Source organism: Silurus aristotelis, assembly GCF_946808225.1.
Source record: "Silurus aristotelis genome assembly, chromosome: 3".
Classification (NCBI taxonomy): domain Eukaryota; kingdom Metazoa; phylum Chordata; class Actinopteri; order Siluriformes; family Siluridae; genus Silurus; species Silurus aristotelis.
This window is the reverse complement of record NC_139576.1, coordinates 35,914,976-35,940,735: the sequence shown is the minus strand read 5'-3', so window position 1 is coordinate 35,940,735 and position 25,760 is coordinate 35,914,976. Positions and strand designations below refer to the sequence as shown.

Here is a 25,760-nt window from a genome sequence, read left to right as displayed (position 1 = left end):
TTACCCTCGATATGAAACCCGATGCGTAACGATATGGAGGATAGATTACACAGACACACAAGCCGTACAGCCCCTATAGCTTTCCCAACAGTTTTCCATTCACTCAGCAGCCCCGCCCACTTCTAACCCATTTCCAGGTACCTGCAACTCGTGAACAATTGTTGTGCAAGCGTCTGCTCCATCCACATTTTCCATACAAAATTCACTCCTACGCTTTTGATTTCTTTAATAATAGCTTTTTTTTTTTTTTTTTTAAATGGATTTCTACACTTTATATATCTGTTCAATCGAATCAATTCAAGACTTTGAATATGAATTTGTAACAAGTGTCCTTTTATCCAAATAACAGAACATGCATTGAAGACAGGGACAGTGTTTCTTTTCACAATATTTACACACACTTACATATGCATTTCAATTTATATATATATATATATATAAAGTCAATTTTATCAGGCATGACAATATAAATGGAATGGTTCATTTGGTGCAAAAAAAAAAAAAAAAGTATACACTTTTTATTAATAGGCAGTATAGCAATGTCAGTTTGTGTGTTTTTTTTTTAACAGCATTCAGTATGAACATGTTAGAAATGCAAAAAAACTCGATATATAAATACACACTGCTTGGCCAAAAAAAAAAAAATTATTCCAAAAAGTCACACACTAATATTTTTATGATTTGCCTTTTCGCTTTAAACACATCATCATCGTTCTCATAAGCTTCTGGAATGCCACAAAGTTTATTTTCCACCCAATTCAGTTTTATTTAACAATGGCCATAGTTTCAATGCAGATCTTCTTCTTCTTTCGGCTGCTCCCATTAGGGGTCACCACGGCGGATCATCCGTCTCCAAGTTTCAATGCAGATCATGATTTTAAATTCATGCTGTGAGGGTCGGACATCTGCGTGAAGTCTTCTCAATCACATCCCAAAGATCCTCGATGGGGTTAAGTTCTGGACTGTGGTGGCCAATCCATGTAAAAATGATCTCTCATGCTCTCTAAACCACTCTTATAATTTCTTGGAATACGCCCATGCCATCAGAAAAGGAAAACACTGGTCATTCAGTATATTCAGGTAGTCAGTTGACCTCAATCTTTAGGCACATAATGTTCCAAACCAAGATCTGACCAACTGAATCGACCCCAGATCATAACAATGCCCCCACAGGCTTATGCGGCAGGCACTAGGACCAGGTGGCGACTTTTTTTGGCCAGACAGTAAATATACAAATGAATTATAAAGGACAAACATACTTTAACGTTAAAAACACAGTGTTTGGCACATATTTCAAGCATCATGTTAGATCCTTTCAGTCGTTTGAGTGTGTAACCGATGTCTGAAATGTTCTGTAAGTGTAAATAATATCAATGCTTAATGCTTGGTGAACAGTCTTAGAGTAAACATCTCGCTCAATTTAAGAAATGGTTTCAACGAAGGCAAAGACGTGTGAACGATAAAGAGCTTGTTCTTTTATGCCCTATAATGGACAAATGTTTGAGGTCACCTGAGCACATGAGCTTTTGGAACATCCCAGATAACATTCAGTCCCCATTTGCTTTCATAATAACTTCCACTCTTCTGGGAAGGTGGTCCATTAGATTTTGGTGATGTATCCGAGGAGCCCTGAGGTGAAGTCAGCGTTCATCCTAATGGTGTGCAATAGAAGCTCTACAGCTGGAGATCTTCCACTCCACACCATTTAAACGAACTCTTCATCATTTGTGCACAGGAGCTTTGTCATGCTGGAGCAAGTTTGGGTCTTCTAGATCAAGTGAATGGAAAATTCAATGCTCCAAAGGCATTCTGTACAATTGTGTGTTTCCTGAAATTTTGTGAAGGAAACACATGTGGCTAGAAAAGTCAGATGTTCCAATACTTTTGTCCATATAGTCCAGATCAGGATCCAGGATCATGAACCAGCTATTAGGATGCTAATAAGCAATAACATTGATGCTCATATTCAATCTTCTAACAGCACTAAGGATTATGGGTAAACTGTACATGCTTTTCGACATGACTTACACCGTATATTGCACTATATTTCGTGAACAGGACGTCGATCCGTCACGTCTAAATGGCGGCATCGTCGTCCTGGGGGGCGTTGCTGAAGGCGGTGCTCCGTAACAGGTCCAAGCAGTTGATGAGGATAAGCGTTCCTGTTAAGTGTCTCCAGCGCTTGGTAATGGGGTTCTTCATTTTGTCGAGACCGGTGTGAAGCTCCTGGAGGACGTCCCTGTAACTTTCGCCGATCTGGGCCGCCCAGGTGACCAGGAAATCGTACGCCGGCTTCCACATGGCCTGAAACGAGATTAAAGGCAATGTTCTGATTTTCTTAGTTCTTAAGATATGGATAGATGGATTCAGGTTATTAAAGTGCAACCAGATCTATGTCTATGATCCGTGGGAAAGTGAAGCTCAGCAAGTTGTTGGACTTCTGATCAGAAGGTCATGAGTTCAAATCCCACTACAGCTAAATTGCTGGGCCCTTAAACAAGGCCCATGACCCTCAACAAGCAACAATGGCATGAATATAAAAATGTAAATGATCCGGGGGTGAATTCTGCTGCTTTACTCGCAGTGTTTTCATGGATTCCCTCGTACCCCACTGGAGATGAACGAATGAGTACACACCTCATTCTCGAGCCTGCCATCCACGCCTCTGTAGGGAGCCTCGTACGAATCCATCTGCTTGCGGGATATTTTCGTGAGTTTTTCCGCCAGATCTCTCCAGCGGTCTGACACTTCGACTGCTGCAGTGAGAAGCGCAAAGTCCTTCACCAGCCTGGCCACCAGCCCCTGACAGTCCAGTTTCAACAGGGCCTGGAATCACACACACACACACAAACAATCACAATACTGTACTCTAAGGTACATGTACATGCAAAAGAAATGCAATACAAACTACATTTCCTCACAAATTCTAAATAAGATGGATAGTAATGGTAAAGAAAAGAAAAAAGTGCTATATTGAGCATGTTAACTTTGTTGTGGAGAAGGTCAGATTTTCCACTGAAGCATCGGATCGTCAGGCTTTGCACTCATTGAACCCAGACATCAAAATCCAAGATATGAAGTCAAGAAAATGTTGTTAAGTTTCTCACCATGGAACACTTTTAGCATCTGCACACGCTATGACCAAAAAACAAACAGGACCCCCGACATTTTCAGCCATCTGCTCTTCTTATCCAAACCGATACCACAGGTCTGGAGGCACACAATCGTACGAGATGTCTCATCATTGCATTTTCCCTTCACTTGGACTAGAAAACCCGAACCTGTTCCAGCATTACGGCGTTCCTGCCCACAAATCCGGCTCCATGCAGATGTTTTACGTGGATTGGATTGGAAGATCTTCTGTTATAGAGTTTAAAAACCTGATTGAATGATGAATTTTTACCTCACCAGCACCAGTATCTGGCTTCACTACCTAACATCTAGAGAAACATCTTTTTCCAGAAGAGTGGAGCTTATTATAAGAGAAAATGGGGACAAAATATGGAACGGGATGTAAAAAAAAAAAAATAAGGTGTATATGCGTATGTGAATGTTATAAGAAATATATTGCATCTGAGGTTCTTGTGCTTTTGAAATGCTTTCGGTTTCAGAACACGCAATGACATGCACCTTGTGACACGAAGCCAGGAGATACGTGGACAAAAACGAAAGATTGTCAGGAATAGTGAAAGAATCACAAAGTCTGTCATTTCAATAGCGTTTCGACTTGAATTAAAGGAAGTATTAAATATATCGGGGAAAGCGTGTATTGTGTGAAGATTACAATAAAACTCGACAGGTTAGCAGGTTAAAATCCATGCGTCTGAAGTGTGTGCGAGTGTGTGTACAGGCACACAGGATGAGCTGTTTCAATTAGGCGAGTGAGCATAACGACTACGTGCTTCGATGAACCTGGAGATAAGGCTCTTAGCCAGGGATTTGCGTGCTAGCGGGAGCATAATGCGCCACCCAGTTGCATCCAAATGGGAAACATTGGAGGAAGTAAGAACATCCGGCTGGGGTGGATGGAAAAAGGACCAGAGTTTGTTTGTTTTTATTCGCCTTGCTGCTTCCTCTGCACAACCCCCACCTTCCCTTCTCTCTGCTGTGTGGCTTCAGAAGGATTCATTGAAGTTCAGCGAGTTTCTCAGTGATTTCTTTCCGTCTGGAGCTTCTTCTGCCTTCAAAGAAATAATCTCAGGCTGACTTTTTACAGGCATGTAAACATGGCAGCATGGGACACGTGCTCACGGGCTGCAATGACCTCTGTGCTGCTGTTTCAGAATAATGTTACGTCTCGCATTTTTAGCAACTTCATCCATCTATCTATCTATCTATCTATCTATCTATCTATCTATCTATCTATCTATCTATCTATCTATCTATCTATCTATCTATCTATCTATCTATCTATCTATCTATCTGTCTGTCTGTCTGTCTGTCTGTCTGTCTCTCTGTCTGTCTGTCTGTCTGTCTGTCTGTCTGTCATCTTTCTTTCTTTAAACTGACTTATTTGACCATCCGTCTATCTATATCTGTCTATCATCCATTAATTTTCTTTCTTTCTTTCTTTCTTTCTTTCTTTCTTTCTTTCTTTCTTTCTTTCTTTCTTTCTTTCTTTCTTTCTTTCTTTCTTTCAAGTTGATCTATCTGTCTGTCCATCCGTCTGTCCATCCCTATCTATCTATCTATCTATCTATCTATCTATCTATCTATCTATCTATCTATCTATCTATCTATCTATCTATCTATCTATCTATCTATCTATCTATCTATCTATCTATCTATCTATCTATCTTAAAGTGATGCAGTTTTTGTCAGTTTCCATAACCTTAACAAAGCTGTGTCTCTCTCTCTCTCTCTCTCACACACACACACACACACACACACACACACACACACACACACACACACACACACACACACACACACCTTACCAATCTTGTGAGGATCGTCCACTGTCCTAATGCTAAATCTAATCCTTAACTGCAGTTAAAAGGACACATTGTCCTCATTTAGACCGGGCAAATGTCACAAAGCTTAAAATATCAGATGTTCTAATTCTTACACACACACATGGCATGCATGGAATGCTGGGTATGAAAAGAAATTGGGGAAAGGTTGACATCTGATAGCCTTGAGGATCTCAGAGTGACCAAATGCTTCTGAATTCCTGCCTTCCAGTTCCAATACACCATACAGACAGCAGTATTAGGACACCTGACTCTTCCAGCCGTATGTGGTTCTTCCCCAAACTGTACCCACAAATTTGGAGGCACACAAACTACGAGAGTTTCATTTCCTATCCCTATTTTCTAAATGCTAATTCATCATAGAATTTAAACTTTCGGTAAATGACCAGTTGGAAGAAGAGGAACAAATGGCAGCTAAACATAACCAGATTGTGCATACAATTGGAGCCTTAAATGCATGTGACCTTTGTTTTTTTCCTGTACCAACATCCCTTTCCACTGTGTGAAGTAATGACTTCGGGTATGAACACTACTACTAACATTTACAATCGCCTCAAACAATCATGAGTGTGTAATTCAGCCGCCTCTGTCCCACATGTAGATCTGGGCTAAACATTCATTAACATCCTGTATGAATGCAGGAAAAGGTTCATCATGATCTTACCATCTTACCACTGTATTGTGCCAGGATTGGTATAGAATGGAATGGAATATTATATGGAATATGAAATTAGCATTCTACTCCAATTCGGAATCACTAGCTGGCCTTTAAAAATGAACCTCTTCTGATCTTAAGATATTCCTCTGTCTTAAGCAGGACAATGTCTTCAAGCATCATGATTCGATGATGTTTTGGCTATATCCTCTTGAGATGGTCATCCTGTAGACCAGTACAATTTTATCACCTGCATTTATTTGTTTAAATCTTTTGACCTGCATACCTATTTATGAAAAGCCAACCGTGATTAAATCAACAAAGGGAGTATGCTAGCATGTAAAGATCGACCGATTCATCGGGTTTGTGGATTGTGGATGACTGACTGCTGGAAATATCCGCAAAAAAAATCCATACTGATAGTTTTTCCGGGTTGTGTTCATTGCTGGACAGCAGCCTCCAATCAAGATACACTGCTGAACCTCTAACCTGGTTTCTGCACCGTGATTCGAGACACAAGTGCATGTTTCAGAGACATGGCAAATTCTATTTTGGCATCAGTTTTAGATCAGAGCTTCAATTCCAATGACAACAACGGTTCATTGTGCAACTCTCAGGAAAAAGCACAGCACTCTAATGTATATTATATATATAATGGCTTGCAGTATCAGGATACTAATTGTACTACTAAGACAACTTGCTCTTGTTTTCCTACACCCAGGCTATTTATGACACCCATTTTCCGTCCTCTTAACACACACACACAAACTGAGCAGTCTGACCACTTAGTGCACTCTAAGGGTTTTTGCAGGTTTCAGAAAAAAAAAATTAAGACTTTTTAAAACATAAAAACCCACAAAAACGTCTTTAACCAAGCGCTTAAATGTTGTTTTTTTTCAAGCTAAGAACGTTAAACTTGCAATTCCCTGAGGCTAAGATAAAAACCCGATTTATGTCGTACAATGCAAGAGAAATTCGCGACAATATCCGAAAGCTGATTGGCTGTTGCATGTTGGCCTCATCTGTAGTCGTAATGCAGCGAATTTGATTTGGACTAGCGAAAGACATAACTTTAACACCACGGAAACTAACAAACAAAGGGCTACGGGAGCATTTCAGTGAGCATTATATGGATATTGGAAAATTAAGACCTGTTTAAAAAATTCAAGACCCAGACATCGAATTTAAGACTTTTTAAATTTTGATTTTTAAATGAGCCTTTTTAGGTTTACCTTTTTAAGTTTACCTTGCGGAAACCCCGAACCTGAATAGGATTTTACAACACCAAAACTCCCTAACCAATTCATCAAAATGAAGCAATATCGGGAATTGGGAACGCTAGCCATTCCGTGACCCCAGATATTTCCTTTGGAAATCAAATTCATTTTGTAATTTGTGGTACAGGCTCCTGTATATTCAACACAGTCACAAGGAGGGGGTCCCCACTCCTCCTATGCTTTTTGAAAAGGTTTAAACATTTTTCCGAAGTGTTTACGGAGCAATTAAAGTGATGGGGGAACAACAAACAGTGAGGTGACACAGTCTTACAGGATCATTTTACCTCCTAGGAGATCAGAACCATCAGAAGATCAGGATGTGTCTGTAATCAAAAGTGGGTTTCCGGCTCTGGAAAAAGTTTTAGCGAGGTACAGATAAACCACTTCCTTATTGCCCCACAATGTCCCACAATTAGCACAAGTACTATACAGTAGGTTTTTCCTTGTAGATAAGTTGGATGTTGGATCAATGTCTGCATCTGAGTTGTAATTGTGGCCTAAAGGCATTTACTGTGCAATGGCTTTCACTAATGGTCAGAACACCTCCAAAGCTGGCTATATTTAAACCTTGTGTCCTGTAAACATAAAAAGGATGACCTGGATCAATAAGACTATTCATTACCAAAAACAGAAGATGGGTATTAAGATGAATGTGAACCATGATTCTGTGTATGTGTGTGTGTTTTGGCCTGGTCCAAATACAAGCACAAGTGTTTGAACAAGGGGCGTTTCCTGCTTTGCTCGCAGTCCTCCTGTTTAGATGCAAACAATAAAAAAGGAAACATCTGTTGACACACCCTGGCCTTGGTCCATCTTTCACCAATATGGAATTGAATTCTAATCACTAACTGGTGTTCAGAAATAAATCTCTTCTGATCTTTAGCTCAGTAAGATACTCATCTGTCTTAAGCAGGACAATGGCTTCGATGTCTTCGAGCGTCCTAACCCTGAATTGGGGTGACGGGAGCTTTCAAGTATATTTCAAGTATTATTCGGGAATAATACGAATTTAATTAAAAACAATTCACACTCCCAAATAAAACAAGTAATTAAAACATACCATGAAGAGCTCCTTCTGGAAACACTTCTTCTGCTTCACTTCAGATGAGTTGGAGTCTTCTTTAAGCTTCTCAAGAACGCAGGCCACTTTTTCTGCTTCGCTGTTCGGCTCAGAACGACAAAAGTGTGTCAAAGGAAGGTTGATGTAGCCCAATGCGTCAGCGAAAGCTCTCCAGCTAATGATGTTTTCCATCAGTATAGTCCTCAACGATGAATACATGTAAGTCAGACATTTGGAAGGGATCAGAATCAGATCTAAAAGGAGAGTAGAGGTTAACTCAGGCCCCTTCAAATTCACCGGTTTGACCTTTCCCATTATAAGAATGTTCTTGGTGTTGACCAATCCAATCCTGCCATGATAGTACCCAATGTACCACTCCTTGGTCCAAAGATGGCCTTTAAGTTTGATTTTTTCCTCACTCAATATCGACACCACGTCTCCTTTCACATACTCCAACAGATACTGGCTCTTTGTCTGTCTAAGGACGGTTTTTAGCAGCTTGCCAAACTTGATATTTTTGACTGGTCTGTCCTGGAACTCCGGGTACTTCGTGACTCCTATGATGGGTGGCAGTAAGCTTTTGTGCTTTTCCTTTTTCTTTAAAAAACGCCTCTGCGCGGAGCTTGTTGCAACCTTTGGTGGAGGAGGTGGCGTCTGCACGCAGAACTGGGCAATGATGCAGTCCTGGTCGTCTTTAACCTGAATGCGCAAAGTGAAGTCCGAGATGATGTCCGGATCTCGAGCGGCGATCGAGTAGATGAGGCGTGACACTTTGCCGAGCTTCAGCTGAAAACTCCGCGCAACCCTGGTCTGCTCGCTCATTTTAACTTCATAATTCGAGATGTTGGAATACACACCAACCTTAAGATCTTGGGGCTTTGAAAGCACAAACTGGTGTTTTCCCCAGAGTTGAAGGGACACTGGTGGAATAGAGTGGGGCTGCATTTTAGCCTCACTTACTAACAAGGTTTTTGGGGCACAATCATGGCCAAAAATGGCGACGACTGTCTTAAAAGATGGATGGATATGCCTGGGCCCATAAACACCAAGTGTGACTTTCTTTACAACATGCTCCCAGACTGTGTTGTACGGGGCGACATCTTGAGCCTGAGCAACAACTGATACATACATGCATGGCTCTAAATTGTCCAAGGTTACCTGGACTGTATCTCCATACATATACACGTTAGGAATCGGAACGTAGGGTCCTTCTTTGCAATCGCTTCGGACACAGATGACGTCTGCCAATTGTCGACTTTCCATCTTGACTACGACGGACACTTTCATCTCTAATGTTAAAGTGGTTTTGGTTTCCATATTGCTAAGCTTGATCTCCACCACTGGGCTCACAGTGGTACATTTGTCGTTGTTTAGCTCCAATGGAGGGTCCAGCAAGGCCTTCAAAGATATCTGCTGAGTGTCATCTGAAGCGACGTGACCCTCGGGTACAAGGACGCTAATACTAGTGTCGGGTAACTGAACGGCGCCACCTGAGCTGTCCAGTTTGCACACAATGTTGGTCTCTATTGGTTGAGTTTGTCCCCATCCAGGATTCTGGCCAATGGAATCGAGGTCATGGCAGGACCTTGTAAACTTGCGGTGGTTTAACCAGGCATTTTTGAAATCTTCTCTGCTTTGAAACTGCTCAGGCGAAGGTGCTTTCAAACTATTAAAAAACCCCAAGAATTCTGGTGGGGTATCTGACTGCGACTGCAAAATGGACAGTTCGGATAAACTGTAACAACGCTTGCTTCTATAAAATGGATTGTCCCGTCGAAGAACTGGTCCTCGGTCTGAGCCAGAGTTCGAGCCAAATGCATCCAAAATATTACTTCCGAAATTGTTGCTGTGAATACTGCTGCTGTTTTTGGAGACTGTAGAAGAGGACGTATCGAAACCGAGGCGCTCGGTCGAACTCTGGATACTGTTTTGATCAGATAGCAAGGAGGCTTCAAGGAATGGGTTGAGAGACATCCGCTTGGTAACAAAAGGGTTTCCGTTTTGAGCAAGTGTAGGTTTGATGTGCTCCGACCATTCTCCACGTTGCTCAGGAACTTTGGACCCATCGTTAGAAACGTCTCCTAGGCTGTCGATCATGCCACTGTCACAGGAAACGTCACAGGACACAGAAGATTCTCGATTCGTCACAGGCTGGACGTAGGCTGCTGGGATGTAGCCCATCTCTGTGTTGTTATGGGCGTACCACCACTCTCCGCCAGATGTGTCAAGGACATAAAGATGGTCTCCCTTACAAAACTTGAGGGTAGTGAAGTTTGATGGACAGTAATCCTTAATGGCGACGACTTCTCTAGCAGATTCAATCGACGCAGTAGCTTCCAGTCGTAAAGTACTTGGGCTTGGCACTGAAATAAAAGAATTAAGTCAATACACAAATATGGTTAGAAAACATGAACATGTCCCAATCATTCTACGAAGGGTAGAAAAAGAACGGAAACATGATACAAACCTTTAACATTGGAGAGAGTGGCTTCTGATACACCAGAACTTAGTTCAATAAGCGTTCCCTCAGACTTGCAGCGAGGTATTGCGTTGTTGTTGTTTGCTATTCGAATTCGATGGGCAGCCATGCTTAATTATCCTGCTGCATATTTCCGTTCTCAGTCAAGAAGCTTGTGCCATTTTCAAATGCAAGTTTTGTTCGATCTGCTTGGAAAACAGAAGAAAAAAGGACAGATATTTATTGGCTATTAGAGGTGTATTAGTGTACTGAATGAGATTCTTGTTTTACGTACGGAACATAGTTACAATTGAAGTCCTCTCACAAACATTAAGTGGTGGACAAATGCGCAGACCGATATCCGAGTTTCCTCACATGGGCAGTACAAATTGCTTTTCTGTTACGGTGCGTAGTGTCACTGTCTAGCGATATGGATGTATATTTAATTGAATTATTATATAAAAAAAATTTCTTTCATTCACTCGTTTTATTTTCTTTTATTTGGATATATTATTTTTTTTTTCAAACCAAGCAAGCATTTTATTTCAAATAGTTTTCAAAACTGTCGATATTCACAAATTGTCATAATAATAAACAACGTTAATAAAAAACGGCAAGCAATTTAATGTTTTTGCATTTCTTCCCTCTAATGCTACCAAAATCGAACCGAACTGTGACTTAAAAACCATGAATCTTTCAATTCAGAATTTAGAGCTACCTTCTAAACTCGTTCAAGTGATTATATGTGTTTATTAACAGGTACACATGGTTTAATTAGTAATGTCACATAATCCCATTAAACTAACCTATTAGGCTAGTCCCAATAAAACTCGTTAAACTGACTTGAGTACCTCAGTTCCATGTGACTGATTTGCGTTTGTTTTCGCAAATGCGATATGATTTGATGTTTTTTTTAAAAGCCCTGAAAAAAAAAAAATCAAATGATGTTGAAGTCTCACGCAACATTGAATGCCATTCTATTGCACGTTATCAGTTCCATGCAGAAAAACTCTTGTGGTTTAGCTAATATTTAAACAAAAAAACCCTCTCCATGATAACTAAAAACAAAGAACCTCCACCTAGAAACCGCCACCAAGATAAACGATTAATTCCCGTCACACACTGCTGCTCATCAAGTTTGCATGCATGGCTGAGTAAAAGAACTACACCCAGTGCACATGCACAAGCCTGGATATCTTCGTCTGGTGTAAAATGATACAGGGGCAACTGGGGAAAGAAAAAAAATATATAAAAAACTATAAATATATATATTATGAAAGCTTCAGCAATATCTTGTGCTTGTTGTTTTTGATACCCCAGGAATGTCAGGAAAAAAAAAAAAACTATAAAAAAAAAAAAAACAGGCTTTTTCAGGAATAAATATACCATCAGTCCAAGTTCTCTGTACTATTATTGCATCAGACAATGTTGTTTGCAACATAACAACAAATGGTGCAATGTTCTGTCGTGACTTGTCGTGGCGCAAAACAGGGAACGAAAACAAAAAATGCACGCCCGAGTCCGGGCAAGTTTTTCTCTCGACTCATTCCTGGAGTTCGTCTCATTTGTTTGTCTCTAGCTTCAAAATCCGGTTGATGATTATTCCTTTTTCTTTGGGAAAATCGGGACGGTTTTATGTGGATAATTGAATATTTAAAATCTGATTAACAGTGTTTATCAGTCACTATTTAGTTTGGCTTTGTCTGCTAATTGAAAAAGAGCGCTTCCTCCAGGTCCTGCATGGCATTTGGCAAATGCCCTCATCCAGAGCCACTTAAGGGCCTTGCATAAGAGCCCAGCAGCGGCACCTTGGTGGTGCTCGGGTTTGATCTTTCGACTTTCTGATCCAGAGGCCAATGCATTAACCATTGAGCTACCACCTTCCATGTCCGGAAACAAGCTTGGAGACTCAAAATGGGACCCTCACACCCTCTGGCAGGTGATACAGACTCCAAAACAACATGTTCCCGCCACCCACCAAGATGCCAAACAACCTCCCATATCCTGTGCAATGTTCAATCAATCACTGCACTATTTCACTTCCTGTCCAGGGTCAATATGTTTTTGTGTGTCTAGTCATTTAGTTGTGTTGTGTGTAATTATGTTTGCGTTAGATTACGGCTGATTCAGTTCAACAATGCTGTACAGAGCCAGTATGTGTAAATGTGGCGGCTGGTTTGCTCTAAACCCTTGGTCTGGCATACTTGGCCAATAACTTTGTGATTCTGATCAAAATTAGGTAAAGAAACGATTTATTATTATAATTTAGCATTGCGTTGAATAGCATCGAAACTGGATCGCACTGCATCGTAATCAGGTGAATCGTATCGCATCAGTAGCTACTTCATATGCATTTTTTATGTATGTTTAAGGCATTCTACTCGTTTTTGATACATGGAATTTTTAATTCGTGGCCATTTTCTAAAAAGGGCATTGGAGACGAAAAACTGATACAACAGCTTAAACAACATCATTATGCCCGTATCACTGTAATAAGTCTGGTTGTACAGTGAGTGACAGGAGCGACAGCCAATCAGAAGAGGGCGAGATCATTTTAATGAAAACAAGGCAAACAAAGTCTGATATTAAAGTATGACACAAAGATTTGACAGAGATTTGGGACTTTTTCTTGCTAACCAATTTAGCATTTAGTTGTTCTCCAATTTGAGAGGAAGCCAGTGAATAAGGGGAAGCTAAATATAGTGGCTTTTTGAACATATAAGATCGGTATGTGCTTTTGGAACATTGCATTCCACATTTAGTCCCTATTTGCTTTTCTAATAACCTTAGGGAAGATGTTCAACTAGATTCTGGAGTGTGAAGATTCATTCAGCCTGAAGGGTGTTAGCAAAAGCCAGGTACTAATGCCGCATTTTATGACATTACATCCAAAAGCATCCTATAGAACTGTAAGACTTTTGGAGAACTTCAAATGGCTAAAAAAAAATCCCAGGACATTTGTCTCTATAGTGAAGTTTGTATCAGAACGAGATCATGGTATAAATGCTAACCAACAAAAGTGGTGCGTTTTCTGGTGACATTCTGACTAGCATGCTAACACGTTTGTCACTACCAGTTTGGATACACAAAATGCATGGATTTGATAAAATATAGTACAACCATGGATCCGAAAACGAGGACAATGACTAGTCTTAGTCTTTACACTATATTACAGCTCGGGATGGAAAGCTAGCTACAAATAAGTGGTATACGGAACCAACGGTAAAAAAACTCTACATTAGGGGTTTGCGTTATATATAATATCGCAATTGTTGTTTTAACGCTATGCAAAATCATCTTATCGATTGTGTCAAATCTTGTATAATCGTCATGTATTATGTAATCGTCATGCATATACATTTTAGAATTGTGCAAAATATCGCACACCTGAATCTCAATTCACACCAATGAGAGATTAAATCAGGTTTCACAAAACCATATTCAAGACTTTTAAAAACCCTTTTAAGACCATTAAGAATCACATCAAATACAAATAGATAAATTCGCACCAATAACAGAAAGCTGATTGGCTGTTGCGTGATGGTCTAATTTTTTATTGTATTACTGCATTTTATATTTGGACTGGCGAAAGAAAGAACTACGGCACCACAGAAACTAACAAACGGAACCATTGTAAAGTCCCGCGAGAGCATTTCAATGAGTGTTACATGGAGATACTGAAATAAAGACCTGTTTCAATTTATTTAGGACAAAGAACAGCGACTTTTAAGACTTTTAAAGGCAGGTCTTGAACTAAGAATGCAGCACAAACTTCAACTCTGCAACATTGTAGAACAGTGTAACAAGCTTTAAAAAAAATAAAAAAAATAAAAATATATATATATATATATTATCATCAGAGGTTCAACGAAAAAACCAAAAGCTTTACGTAACTTTTACGAAACCTTCATGAAACTTTCCCCCATCTTGATTACAAAGTACCAGCTATAAAACGACTGTGACCCAACGTAGCGTCCTCTCGAGCCTGATCTCGGATTCAGCAGGGTCTCCAGAAGCTCGCGTTTCCATGGGTACGGCCTTGCCGAGGAAAAGCATTTCGACAACGGGTCTTTAGACAAATGCCCGAGTGTAGCGGAGCGAAGGATTTGCACAAACACGCTTTTATTATTTCCACACACTCTCTGTAACTGTATAGGCAAGTTTTCTAGACACAGAGTACGCCTCTTGAACTCGGACGGGGGGGGGACGCACAAATGTGTGTTACGCTGAAATGATTGTGTGCTGTGAGGGGATTCTGTATTTCAGTCATACGCAAATATAAATACAATAGCATATAGCACTAGAATGAAAAAGTGTACTACAGTATAGCATTGTGGAAGGAAATCTAACAACACACACACACGCACACACACACTATATGGACTAGCATTTGTAGACCCATGGCCTTATGGGCTTTCTAAACATCCCATTTCTGTTATAGGTACCTCCGCTCTGATGATGTTTCTTTAGATTTGAAAGTGTGTGTTTGTAGAGATTTGGACTGATATACAGTAGATGAGACGAGGAGTCCTGGGGTGATGTTCCAGTTAATCCCAAAGGTGTTCCAATAGGGTTGGAGCGCTATAGCAGGGGATCTTCTACTCCAAAAAGTTTAAAGCATATCTTCATGGAGCCGGATTTGTCTTGGGAGCATCGTCATTCCAAAACAGGTCTGTGTCTCCTAGTTTAGGTGACGGGAAAAATTTGGTTTTCATGCTACACCGTCTCAAGACATCCTGTTTTTGACATTTCTGCAGAAAACATTTCCTAACGTTGCCCAAATTTAGAAAATAAAAAGGAAATCCTGCCACTCTCAGGAGAACGCTTTCATTAATACGCTTCAAAATGTCTTTAAACTTTTTCTTTTTTTTGGTCCGCATGAGTGTCAATATTAAGTCCTGATTTAGCAAACAAGAGAAATCAGATGTTCCAAAAGCATGTAGAATCAGGTGTCCCAGGACTTTGGTCCATATAATCTTACGTCTTCATTCCTAATTTATATTCAAACTTGTGTTCAGAAAGCTCATTCAACATTAAGGTTTTGAAAACGATGTCTGTATAGTGATAAAATCCCTGATGTTCTCCAGCTCCAGCAGCAGCAGAACGACAACCACCAGGATTCAATACATCGAATGGTCGTTTCTTGGTTTTCTTTCAAAGAGCAACATTCTAATGGACAATGTTCTTTCTTGGTACACGGAACGGGACGTCAGACTTACACCTGCATTCATGCACCAGGAGACCTACATTTCCAAATCCAGCACCAAAAACCATTTGCTACAGAGACACAAGAAAGTAATAAACAACCGGCGGATCCCCTGCGGTCGCAATGAAAAGCTAAGTGGCAGGAAAGCACAAAGGAAATGCCTCGGCGAGGAGTTCCTGAAAAACGGTCCCGTGGTGCCGTTGCGTAGTTATAAAGCGGGTAAATCGCTTTGACCTGGCTGAAAAGATTTCCACCTCTCCAGGGAAACAAAAAGAAGAACAAACTCTGAGGAAAAATGTAGAAAAGTAAAACCTATATACTGATGCGTTACAGAACAAAACACAATCAGAGTGTCTGGATTTCAGATTCACTCGTTGTTCGTGTCTATTGTATGAACTGGGATACGCAAAGATCACAAATGCAGAGACGTTTGTCGAGGAAAAAAAAAACAGATCGCTGAGATTGACATTGAAATATACATTTTTTTTTTTTTAAATGTACACATTCAACATTTCATACGCAGAAATCGCATATAATGATCAGAACTTTGGTTTCTCTTGATTTTGTTGTTTCGATCCTAGCCAATGCTAATATGCGCCTGCGCTGTATGGTCAAAAAAAGTATTGGGACACACAGCTTTTCCAGCCCGATTTCCAGATTTGACACAAACGTAGAGACGGAATACGACCTGCAGTCGAACGTAAAGCTGATCGGCTGATCGGAAAATTTCGCATTAGATAAAAGTGTGTATAAAATGTCAATTAAGAAAAGATATATTGATAATGAATAAATGGGAGTACAAATTGTATGGAATGCCATGAGGTACGACGACAACAAACCAACAACAGTAACAATGACAACGACAAAAAAAAAATACAATGGGTAATAATAAAATAATAATAATAATAATTACATTTATATATATATATATATATATATATATATATATATATATATATATATATATATATATATATATAAATGTTTTATTATTATTATTATAATTTTTTTTTAAACGATCAGCAATCAATCAAATGTGCTTTTTGTGTTTTTATAAACTTTTTATCCACATTTAATATTAAGGGTTATAATGTTATATTAGGAAACTGTTATTAATTGCCATGTAATACCTAATTAATGATGGGAATCACACTCATCTAATGAAATTCTCTTTATAAAACAAAATATTTGACAAAATAATAAAATGTTTGCATGTTTGTTTGAGGTCAGATTATTATTATTATTTTTTTTTAAAAAATCCATCAAAATAATAAATAAAAGCATTAAATCCACACTGTATTTCCTTTTAAAATGCAGTCTAATCATCAGAAACAAGTCAATACAAGTCACATTTCCATCACTGACTGCACCTATTACCTGGAATGAAGAGAGTTTAGACTTGGGCACATCTCCAGCTCTCCAGAACACCAACACACACCCGTTCAAACAAGAAAGAAAGAAAGAAAGAAAGAAAGGAAAAGAAAAAAAAAGCCTCTAAGAGCAAGCAAAAAGTGAAAGAAGAATAAAACTGAGAACTCACTTGCGATTAATTTAAGAATCACGAAGAGAAGCACCGCTGAGCTGAGACACCACCATGAAACATCTCGAACATCTCCCCCGCTCGCTGCTGCTCCTCATGTTCACCCATGCAGCGATGTGATTGGCTGGAGAACGAGTGATTGACAGTTGCACCGGTCTATGCCCCGCCCACTCCTGGATCCTGGCCACACAGTGTTACAGCAAAGAAAAACAGCAATTATCTTTCATTTTTTTGTGATTTCTTTCCAATTAAAAGAAAAAAACAGTAGAAATTTAATAAAATAATAACAATAATGATTATTATTATTTGTAGTATTAATAAATGGTATTGTTGTTAATAATAAAAATGATAATTCAATTATAATAGCTGAATAAAATGCGTATCGTTAATATTAACACTTATGATTGTCATAATTAATATTATCTATTACAATTAGTTTTTTTTTTATTATTATAATCATTCTAAAAAATACAACGGGTCATAAAAATGGAAACATCCAATGCATTGTTGATAAATTCCCTCTATTTATTACACTATTTAAACGCTTTCTGGACATATTAAAATTGTCTTAGTGAATTCAGAGACTGACGTAGGTGGAAGTATGAAAATTTCATCCGAAAGGTGTTTGATAGCTCTAAAGGAGGAGATCTTCCACTTGAACGAATCTAAAGCATATCTTCTCGGAGCTGGTTTTGTGAGCAAGGACATTTTCATGCTGGTTTAAAATAAGGGAGAATTAAATGCTTGCATCCAAATACATTCTATACAATTATGTGCCTTCAGATTTGTGGTACCAGTTTTGGAGGAAGAACCACATAATATGGCTGAAAGAGTCAGGAGACCCAATACTTTTGCATGTCTATCAAATGCTATTAAAGTAATAATGTGTATACTGCCCTCTAGTGGACATTGAGTTCAACGGTTTCAATAAGCTTAAGAAAACATGTTTTGGGGTTACACAAAATAAATATATCACTATCGTGACTTCGGATTTCCGTATTAGTATCTGATGATGAGGTGAGCCCTGATGTACAGGTGTGAATATAAAAGAGGACAAGGAGGTGAAGAGTACAAATCCTGCCAATGTTGGGCCCTTGAGCAAGGCCCTTAACCCTCAACTGCTCAGCTGTATGAATGAGATAAATGCAAGTCAGTCTGGTTAAGGGCATCTGCCATACATGTAATCTAAATTATTAATAATAACTGCTTTTCTTTCACAAACAGGATCAGGATCAGCTCACTGTCGACATAAAATTCCTTATATTGAATACTCCGAACAGGAAAAAACAATAAGGAAAAATCAAGCTTCCTGTTTCTAAAATCACTAGACAAGTCCAGCATAACACAATCCACAGCCCGAGGCAGAGTGACTAATGTCTTACTGTTAATCTTTCATTTCCTGATCGCTGACTCACCTGGAAATTGTAAGGAAATCAGGGGGTTTGAGGCCTTGAGCTGCCACAACATGCCCACTAGATGTCATTCACAAGCTTTCCAAAGACACTTAATAATAATCATGTATTAATCATTCCGTCTGTCTAGTAATACAGAAACTAGTCGTTTGAAATTAGTGTAAACAGACACTTTAAAAAAAACCAAAAAAATCTATCATATCTGAAGCCTTCATTCAATTTGACATTTAATTACATTTGACATTTATTGCATCATGATCAGCTGAGGAATAAACCATTGTAGCAGGCATGTTCATGACTCTTACTCTCATGGACACGAGACGGAAAAGCTTGTGGACACGTCGCCATTTCACATTTGCCTTTCGGATAAAATCTTTTCTTCTGGGAAGTTGTTCTACTAGATTTTGGGGCATGCTTGTGGAGATTTGTGCTGCCACAAGAAAGTGGTTAAGGCATTGGATTTTAGCGCAGAAGATCACGAGTTCAAATCCCAGCCACATTAAGCTGCCACTCCTGGGCCCCTGAGAAAGGCCCTTAATCCCATAACACTCAGTTGTATAAATAAGATAAATATAAGTTGCTCTGGATAATGGTGTCTGCCAAAAGAAGTAAATGTAAATATATATATCTATCTACCAGAGAAGAATCGTAATTAACTCAAAGAAAACCATGAGTGGTGAAACACGGTGGTGGAAGCACCATATTGTGTGGGTTGTATAGCAAAATACGAAAATAGAGGTGGTAAGATCAGGTGTCCCAACATTTTGTTTTGTCCATATAGTGTGGATCTCATTAAGGTTTTTTTTTTAATATATATTCTATATTTACCATTGTGTAACACACACACACACACACACACACACACACACACACACACACACACACACACACACACACACACAATTCACACTGTGCAACTGTTGAGAAAGTCTATTTCACACTTTCGAGTTAAGGTAAAGATAAAGCACATCGTGTCACTTCCGATCTTTCATGATTATAGGTGTCTTGCACACACGTTTGTTTCCTGTGTGAGATTGGCTTTGCTTCAAAACCTTGCATTTAAGAACAGGAAGAATCGCTGAGCTTTTACTTTCCTGTCCGCTTTGCTCTACTTGAGCAAGAGATCTCAAAAAATGATAGTAGTTCTTCTGCTCTTGCTAGAAAAAGGTAAGTCATCTGCTATACACAGACACTGTGTCAATACGAAGCAGGTTATCTAACGAGACGTGCGGTTTGTGTTTAGTTGCAGGTCAGCATCTCTCCGGGCCCAGCGAAGTGAAGCAATGCGCAGGCAGGACGCTTTACGTCGAGTGCCGATATCATTCGTTTTACAGGGACAGCGTCAAGTACTGGTGCAAAGGCTACTATTTTAATTACTGCACGGTCCTCATAAAGACGAGTCAATCTCAGGGAGCCTACGAACATCTGCAGATCAAAGACGATAAAAGATACGGCCTTTTCACCATCCAGATTAAGAAAGCTCAGACGGAGGATAGCGGATGGTACTGGTGTGCGATCGAACGAGTGAGCGCTCACGTAAGAAAAGACGTGCAGCTGATCATATCGGCAGGTGAGCTGACTTCTGTCTGAGGGAGTAAAATGGGGCGGGGGATCGAGATCAGATCAAAGCAGAATAATAAATAAAAGAATTTGATGAAAAAATTTTCAAAAATGTGAACTAAACTAAATGTTTATAACAGAGGTGTAAGAAAGGCATTTCCAGGTTTGAATTATTTATTATTTCCAAATTATGTAAACATTTTTTTTATTTTTTTAGGTTTGAGAGGAGACATGTTTCTTTGCAAAAAACTAACTATTTTATATATATAATAAATTATCTTTGAGAAAATTAAATGAAAACTGAATATATTAAATATATTGAACCTTGTGTGGATTCTGAATATACTGAATGGTTTCTAATTAATACTGAATGAATTCTAAATATATTCAATGTATTTGATGCAATTTTGAGAAATTAAGAGATGGTTAACAAAATGCGTTCTTGTTCAATCATTCTGCCTAAAGTATATATTTTTTCTAAATTCTAAACTACAAGATGGCAGCTTGATGACATCAGGTTTTAATAAATATATTCAAAATCCATTCAATATATTCAGAATTAATTCAGTATATTCAGAGTTTATCAATTTTCTCAAAGATAATTTCCTAAAAGGCATGCCATTATATGTATGTATTACATTGTAACTCGGGGACCATCTGCATTTATACATCCACCCACACACACACACACACACACACACACACATACTATAAATAAATATATATATATATATATATATATATATATATATATATATATATATATATATATATATATATATATTTATATTTGCTGTAAAAGAAAACATCCTGAAAGCCTTGTCTGGTCCTTTTTATGTCACATTCCACTTTACACATTTCTGTTTCTATTTGTAAAACATTCTAACTCGGGAAGGTGATAATAAACCAACATGGCAACCATTTCATATAACACCGTGCACTGCCGTCTGGCTCCTTATATCCGACTTCACCATACAAGATGAGCTATTTATAGAGTAGACAGTCGTCTGGAGTGATATCATCATGGAACAGTCTGCCCAGTCACCGCACCTAAATCCTACTGAACTGCTCTGGGATGAACTGGATCAGAAAAAAAAAGACGTCTCCAACTAATTGCTGAGGGTGTCTCTCAAAAACCTTTATCTAGGTCTTTCCACACTGTTCCCCAGACACTAAACACACAAAATCACCTAACAACAATCACTAAAAATATCCACTGTGACCACCACCATCACAAAACATCACAGTTTATTATTTAAAACCTACAATTCTATGAACATTTCAACAATTTCTAACATCCAAGCCAAAAGCAAGATCTGTCCCAGTTCTTTTGCAGTGTGCGGTTTGTGTCGAAAGTTTCCATTTTAAAACAGAGCTATTTTTATTTCCTAGTCGAAGCCTAGCATTGTTTCGTGACTGAGCCACCACAAAATGTCATAGACACGACTATTCACGCTCTAAAAACCACAACAACATCGAGCTCACACAGTCCGGAATGGGCGAACAGTACGACTTATTCCTAAAGTGCTACGCTTCATAATATAATAGCGCTAATATTTCGCTAATGTGTGCACACTAGTATTTTTATTGCATCCTATTCCACATGTAATCCCCATTTGCTGTTATAATGACAATTTTTCTGGAAAGATGTACAGGAATTTGGAGTGTTTTGGTGGAGATTGAGCCACAAGGGTTTTACAGGTAGTCAAGTACTCATGTAGTGTGAGATGAAGAGGCCTGGGGTGCAGTCATGGTGCACATTCATCCCAAAGGTGTTCAATAGGGTTGAAGGTCAGAGCTTTATAGCAGGAGATCGTCCATTTCAACCCATGTAAAACATAATAGAGCTGCTTTTGTGCACAGGGGGATTATGCTAGTTTAAGTGAATGGACATTTTATGCTAACACATTTAATGACATCCTACACAATTATGTGCCTTTTACTTTGTGTTTAGGGAACAATGACATATGGCTGGAAGTGTCAGGTGTCCACACGTCTTTGGTCTTTGTAGTGTATTTCTGAAGTTGTGGATGTGCTTCTTATCTTAGACCACCTGAAACATGCTAGCAACTCTCAGGGCTACCACTTTAAAGAATACAATTATTACCTAATGACTATTAAGCAACGATTAGAAATACCAAAATCACCACCTTGCACTTTTTAACCACATAAAACATCAACCACATGACTTCTTACTGGTTTCAGCATGCAACTTTTCACTATTTAAACATGTCTGTTATGTATTTTTTGTTCCTGCACAGGTAATTTTGTTTGTCTCAGTATTGGTCAAGCCCTGCTACACTGCTGAAACTTTCCATCCTTAAACGGAACTGTTTTTTCTTCCTTTCACAGAAGAAGCGCAGCATTGCTTCGTGACCGAGCAACCACAAAATGTCAAAGAGGCGACTACTGAAGCACTGACGACGAGCGCTTTAACAACCTTCAGGACGACCATCAAAACATCAACATCACACACAACACTGAAAACCACAGATCTGACGCAAAGACTGCAGGAAACCAGGCCAGGGTATAACGTCACACACCTCATACTGTCATGTGGAATTGCTGTTGAAAGCCTGGATCAGTTTAACACACTGTTCTCATGTTTGTCTTTGTAGAGAGATTTACATCACTCAGTGGCTCAGCCTTCGAAAATGGAGAATCACACGGTGGATCTTGTTTACAGGAATGTGTCTTTACCTTATAAGCTTTATAACATGCTTCAACATTTGGGTTAGACGACACTCAAATCACAGACATTAAGCTTTTTAAACAAACATTTTTTATTGTAGTTCATACTGTAAATTCGATTTTGATTCCCCATTGGAATCTAATTATATCTGGGCCATAACTAAAAAATTGTATATATATATATATAAAAAAAAGATAAGTAGAATAAAAAATATAAAATAATATAAAAATGACAAAAATATATATATTTTAATTAACTAATATTAACAAATTGGTAATTCCAAGTTAGCAATGTCAGATTGTATTAATGAATCGTTTACATTTTATTAGGATTTAAATAATTCGCTATTTTTAAAAAATCTTTTTATTAGAATTATTATTATTATTTTTTTTTTTTACATTTAAAGACATTGCACAGCTGCATTAAAAAAATATATATTATTCTCATTTATTTTTAATATTTTTATATTTTTATATTTTTTTCCCCAGCCATATTTGGTTCTTTGGAGGCACGCGATTGTATAGAACGTCTTTGGATACAGTAGCATTACATTTTCCCTTTACTTAAACTAGCAGATCCAAACTTGTTTCAGCATGATAATTACCCCTGTGCACAAAGCCAACTTTATGAAGATATGCTTTACATGGGTTGAAGTGGAAGATCTCCTGCTATAGAGCTCCAAAACACCTCTGGGATGAATTGTAGTCTTGTAGTCTAAAATGGCAGCCATTTTTGATCCAGTACATTTTTACCGTTTAACTTACATGTATGTAATGGCATGTTTTCCAGAAACGTGCGAAGTGGAACGTGACATTGTGGCATGTGTTTTATCCAGAACTTACTGTACTGTTATTTCCAAGTTGACAGGAAATGTTCAAAGTTCAGAATGATGTATTGATGTATAGATATGAAACTACACATTGTATAGTCTTGTAAAAAAAAAAAAGTATTTTTCTGTAAATATTTCAAGAAATAGTCGCATTTCGGTTCAGGAAAAACATCAAATTTTCGGTTATTTGTCAAAATGGTGCAATAAAATGCTTTATCTCATCATCCATGGGCTACATGTCAGCCTGAGTAAACAATAACGTTCATCAGGACGGATGGAGGTAATTAGATTTTGACCAGCGATTAATTAGCGTACTGCGCATATCTAATTAGTTTCCAGTAGTTAGCGTAGTGACAGGTTTAACAAGCGTAGCAGACCAAATGTGAAACAGTCCTGACCCCTGGGTGCACGTTACAAAATTATACAGTTGGCGTCACACTTTATTTCATTATACACTGTTAAAGGCCCCAATTTGAGAAGGAAAAAATGGCTCTCGATGGCTCTTAACACCACTCTTTAAAGCGTCTGGCAACCATTTCAGTAAAAACACTCGATAGACATAAAGTACGGCATAGAAGTCACCCCCCCCCCCCCATGACCCCAATGACTTTGTGTATAATTAAGCAGCACTCTCGGAAAACAAGGAGACACATGGTGCCATTAACGCAAAGCACCACTATTACACAGCGAGGGCCTTTTTACTGTGCGCAGTCATCTCCACTATAAACCCCGGGCCGAAGAGACTTCACACCGCGTTCACGCTGTGTCACATCAGTGTACGGTAATAAACATCATGCCCTTTAGAGGTATCTATAAACTCAACGTCCTGGTTAGTGCCACTTCTTACTAATCGCTTCCAGGTCTAGGGCTGAGCCGTGGAGTTTTCCCGCTCGAGTGGCTGATGAAGAGAACGATCATAGAACGATCTTCAAATTACATGCACGGGCCATCAGCATCGGGAGATTAATCCGAGTCAAGGAGCAGGTCTTCTGTAAAGTCTATCAGCCTAGTGAAGATACAGGTTCGCATGCAAACGAGACATTTTGGAACCAGGAGCTGGCGACTCTGGGGCGTCTGCAATAAGAATGGTGACCGTGTGAGTGAAAAGGGAATTTTAGCGTCACTTCCAGGGAGGACGTCATGACCGTGTTTGCTCATTTCAAAGAAACGGGTTCAGACTTAAGTGGTAAACCAGGGAATATCGAGGCTAAATATCGTGCCGCCATCGTAAGGAGCCCTCCTGCATCATCGCATGTTGGAATCGAGACGCGAAAACGAGACGCCGAAATACACCATTTTTTTTAAAGGATTTCACCGGTTCCAAACATCTGCCGATGCCCCAGACTTCTCGTTCCAAGATTTCCCATTTCCCTGCTCCACCACTTCAGATTATTTACAACGCCGGTTAGCTTCCTGTTAATCTTTAATGCTAACTCGCCAACTAGCATTAGCATACTGTCTATCCTGCATAATTAACCAGCCACCAGTCGCAGCTCTTCAAAAACAAGCTTAATCCCATATCGCAAAGTCATTTATCAAACTTAATATATTTGTAGATTATATTATAAAGGCGGTATGAAAAGCTGAGCTTTGTTAACCTCGAACGCATTTTGATTTCAAATATTTGGCACACATCTTTATACAGAACGACTTCTCTTTTCTACACCAATGCAGTAAGGGTTGTGCTCAAAAGGTCCAGCTTTGGCAGTTAGTCAGTGCTGGGATTTAAACTCATAACCTTTCTGTCAGTGGTCCAACAACATTTTAACCAGTGAGCCACCATGTCCTTATCTTAAAAGTCTACCAATGGCAGGAACAATACTGAGTGATCATTTTGGGTAATATGGTTCTGAGCAAATCCTGAGCAAATCTAGTGACCCACAACCAATATAACACGGCAAAGTCACTCCGGAAAGCACAAATGCTGTCAGACACAATTGCAGTCAATGATTCATAATAGGCAGATAGAAATATTCCAAATGGGAGTGCAATGAAGAACAATATAAACTGTCTGAAGTCAGTGGATTAGCGGGAATAAAGGTAAGGAAGGTCTGTGTCTAATTGGTCACGCTCAAATGTAGGCACACCCAATTAAATA

General features: G+C 38.9%; 2 protein-coding genes across 7 annotated transcripts; one reads left to right on the top strand and one right to left on the bottom strand.

Annotated features, from left to right (window-relative positions):
* Positions 1–807: 807 nt before the first annotated feature.
* sh3bp4 (SH3-domain binding protein 4) lies at positions 808–17,354 on the bottom strand. Of its 5 annotated transcripts, XR_014532803.1 has the most exons (7): positions 17,170–17,340; positions 10,433–10,632; positions 7,966–10,328; positions 7,755–7,852; positions 7,190–7,657; positions 2,638–2,826; positions 808–2,304 (listed from the first exon to the last, which is right to left on the bottom strand). XR_014532803.1 is itself a non-coding variant. In XM_083537233.1 (5 exons), the coding sequence occupies exons 2-5, from the start codon at positions 10,551–10,553 to the stop codon at positions 2,077–2,079; spliced, it is 2,901 nt and encodes a 966-aa protein (XP_083393359.1). In that variant the 5' UTR covers positions 10,554–10,632; positions 17,170–17,354; the 3' UTR covers positions 808–2,076. The 5 variants fall into 5 exon arrangements, 3 of the variants coding, with proteins under 3 accessions (XP_083393359.1, XP_083393361.1, XP_083393360.1); XR_014532802.1 differs by having other exon boundaries at positions 7,190–7,852; XM_083537233.1 differs by lacking the exons at positions 7,190–7,657; positions 7,755–7,852 and having other exon boundaries at positions 17,170–17,354.
* Positions 17,355–19,613: 2,259 nt separating this feature from the next.
* Positions 19,614–23,009, top strand: LOC310724194 (CMRF35-like molecule 3). Of its 2 annotated transcripts, XM_083537941.1 has the most exons (4): positions 19,614–19,748; positions 19,825–20,151; positions 22,494–22,668; positions 22,760–23,009. In XM_083537941.1, exons 1-4 carry the CDS (start codon positions 19,715–19,717, stop codon positions 22,902–22,904), a joined length of 681 nt encoding a protein of 226 aa, XP_083394067.1. In that variant the 5' UTR covers positions 19,614–19,714; the 3' UTR covers positions 22,905–23,009. The 2 variants fall into 2 exon arrangements, with proteins under 2 accessions (XP_083394067.1, XP_083394068.1); XM_083537942.1 differs by lacking the exons at positions 22,494–22,668; positions 22,760–23,009 and adding an exon at positions 21,534–21,720.
* Positions 23,010–25,760: the final 2,751 nt, after the last annotated feature.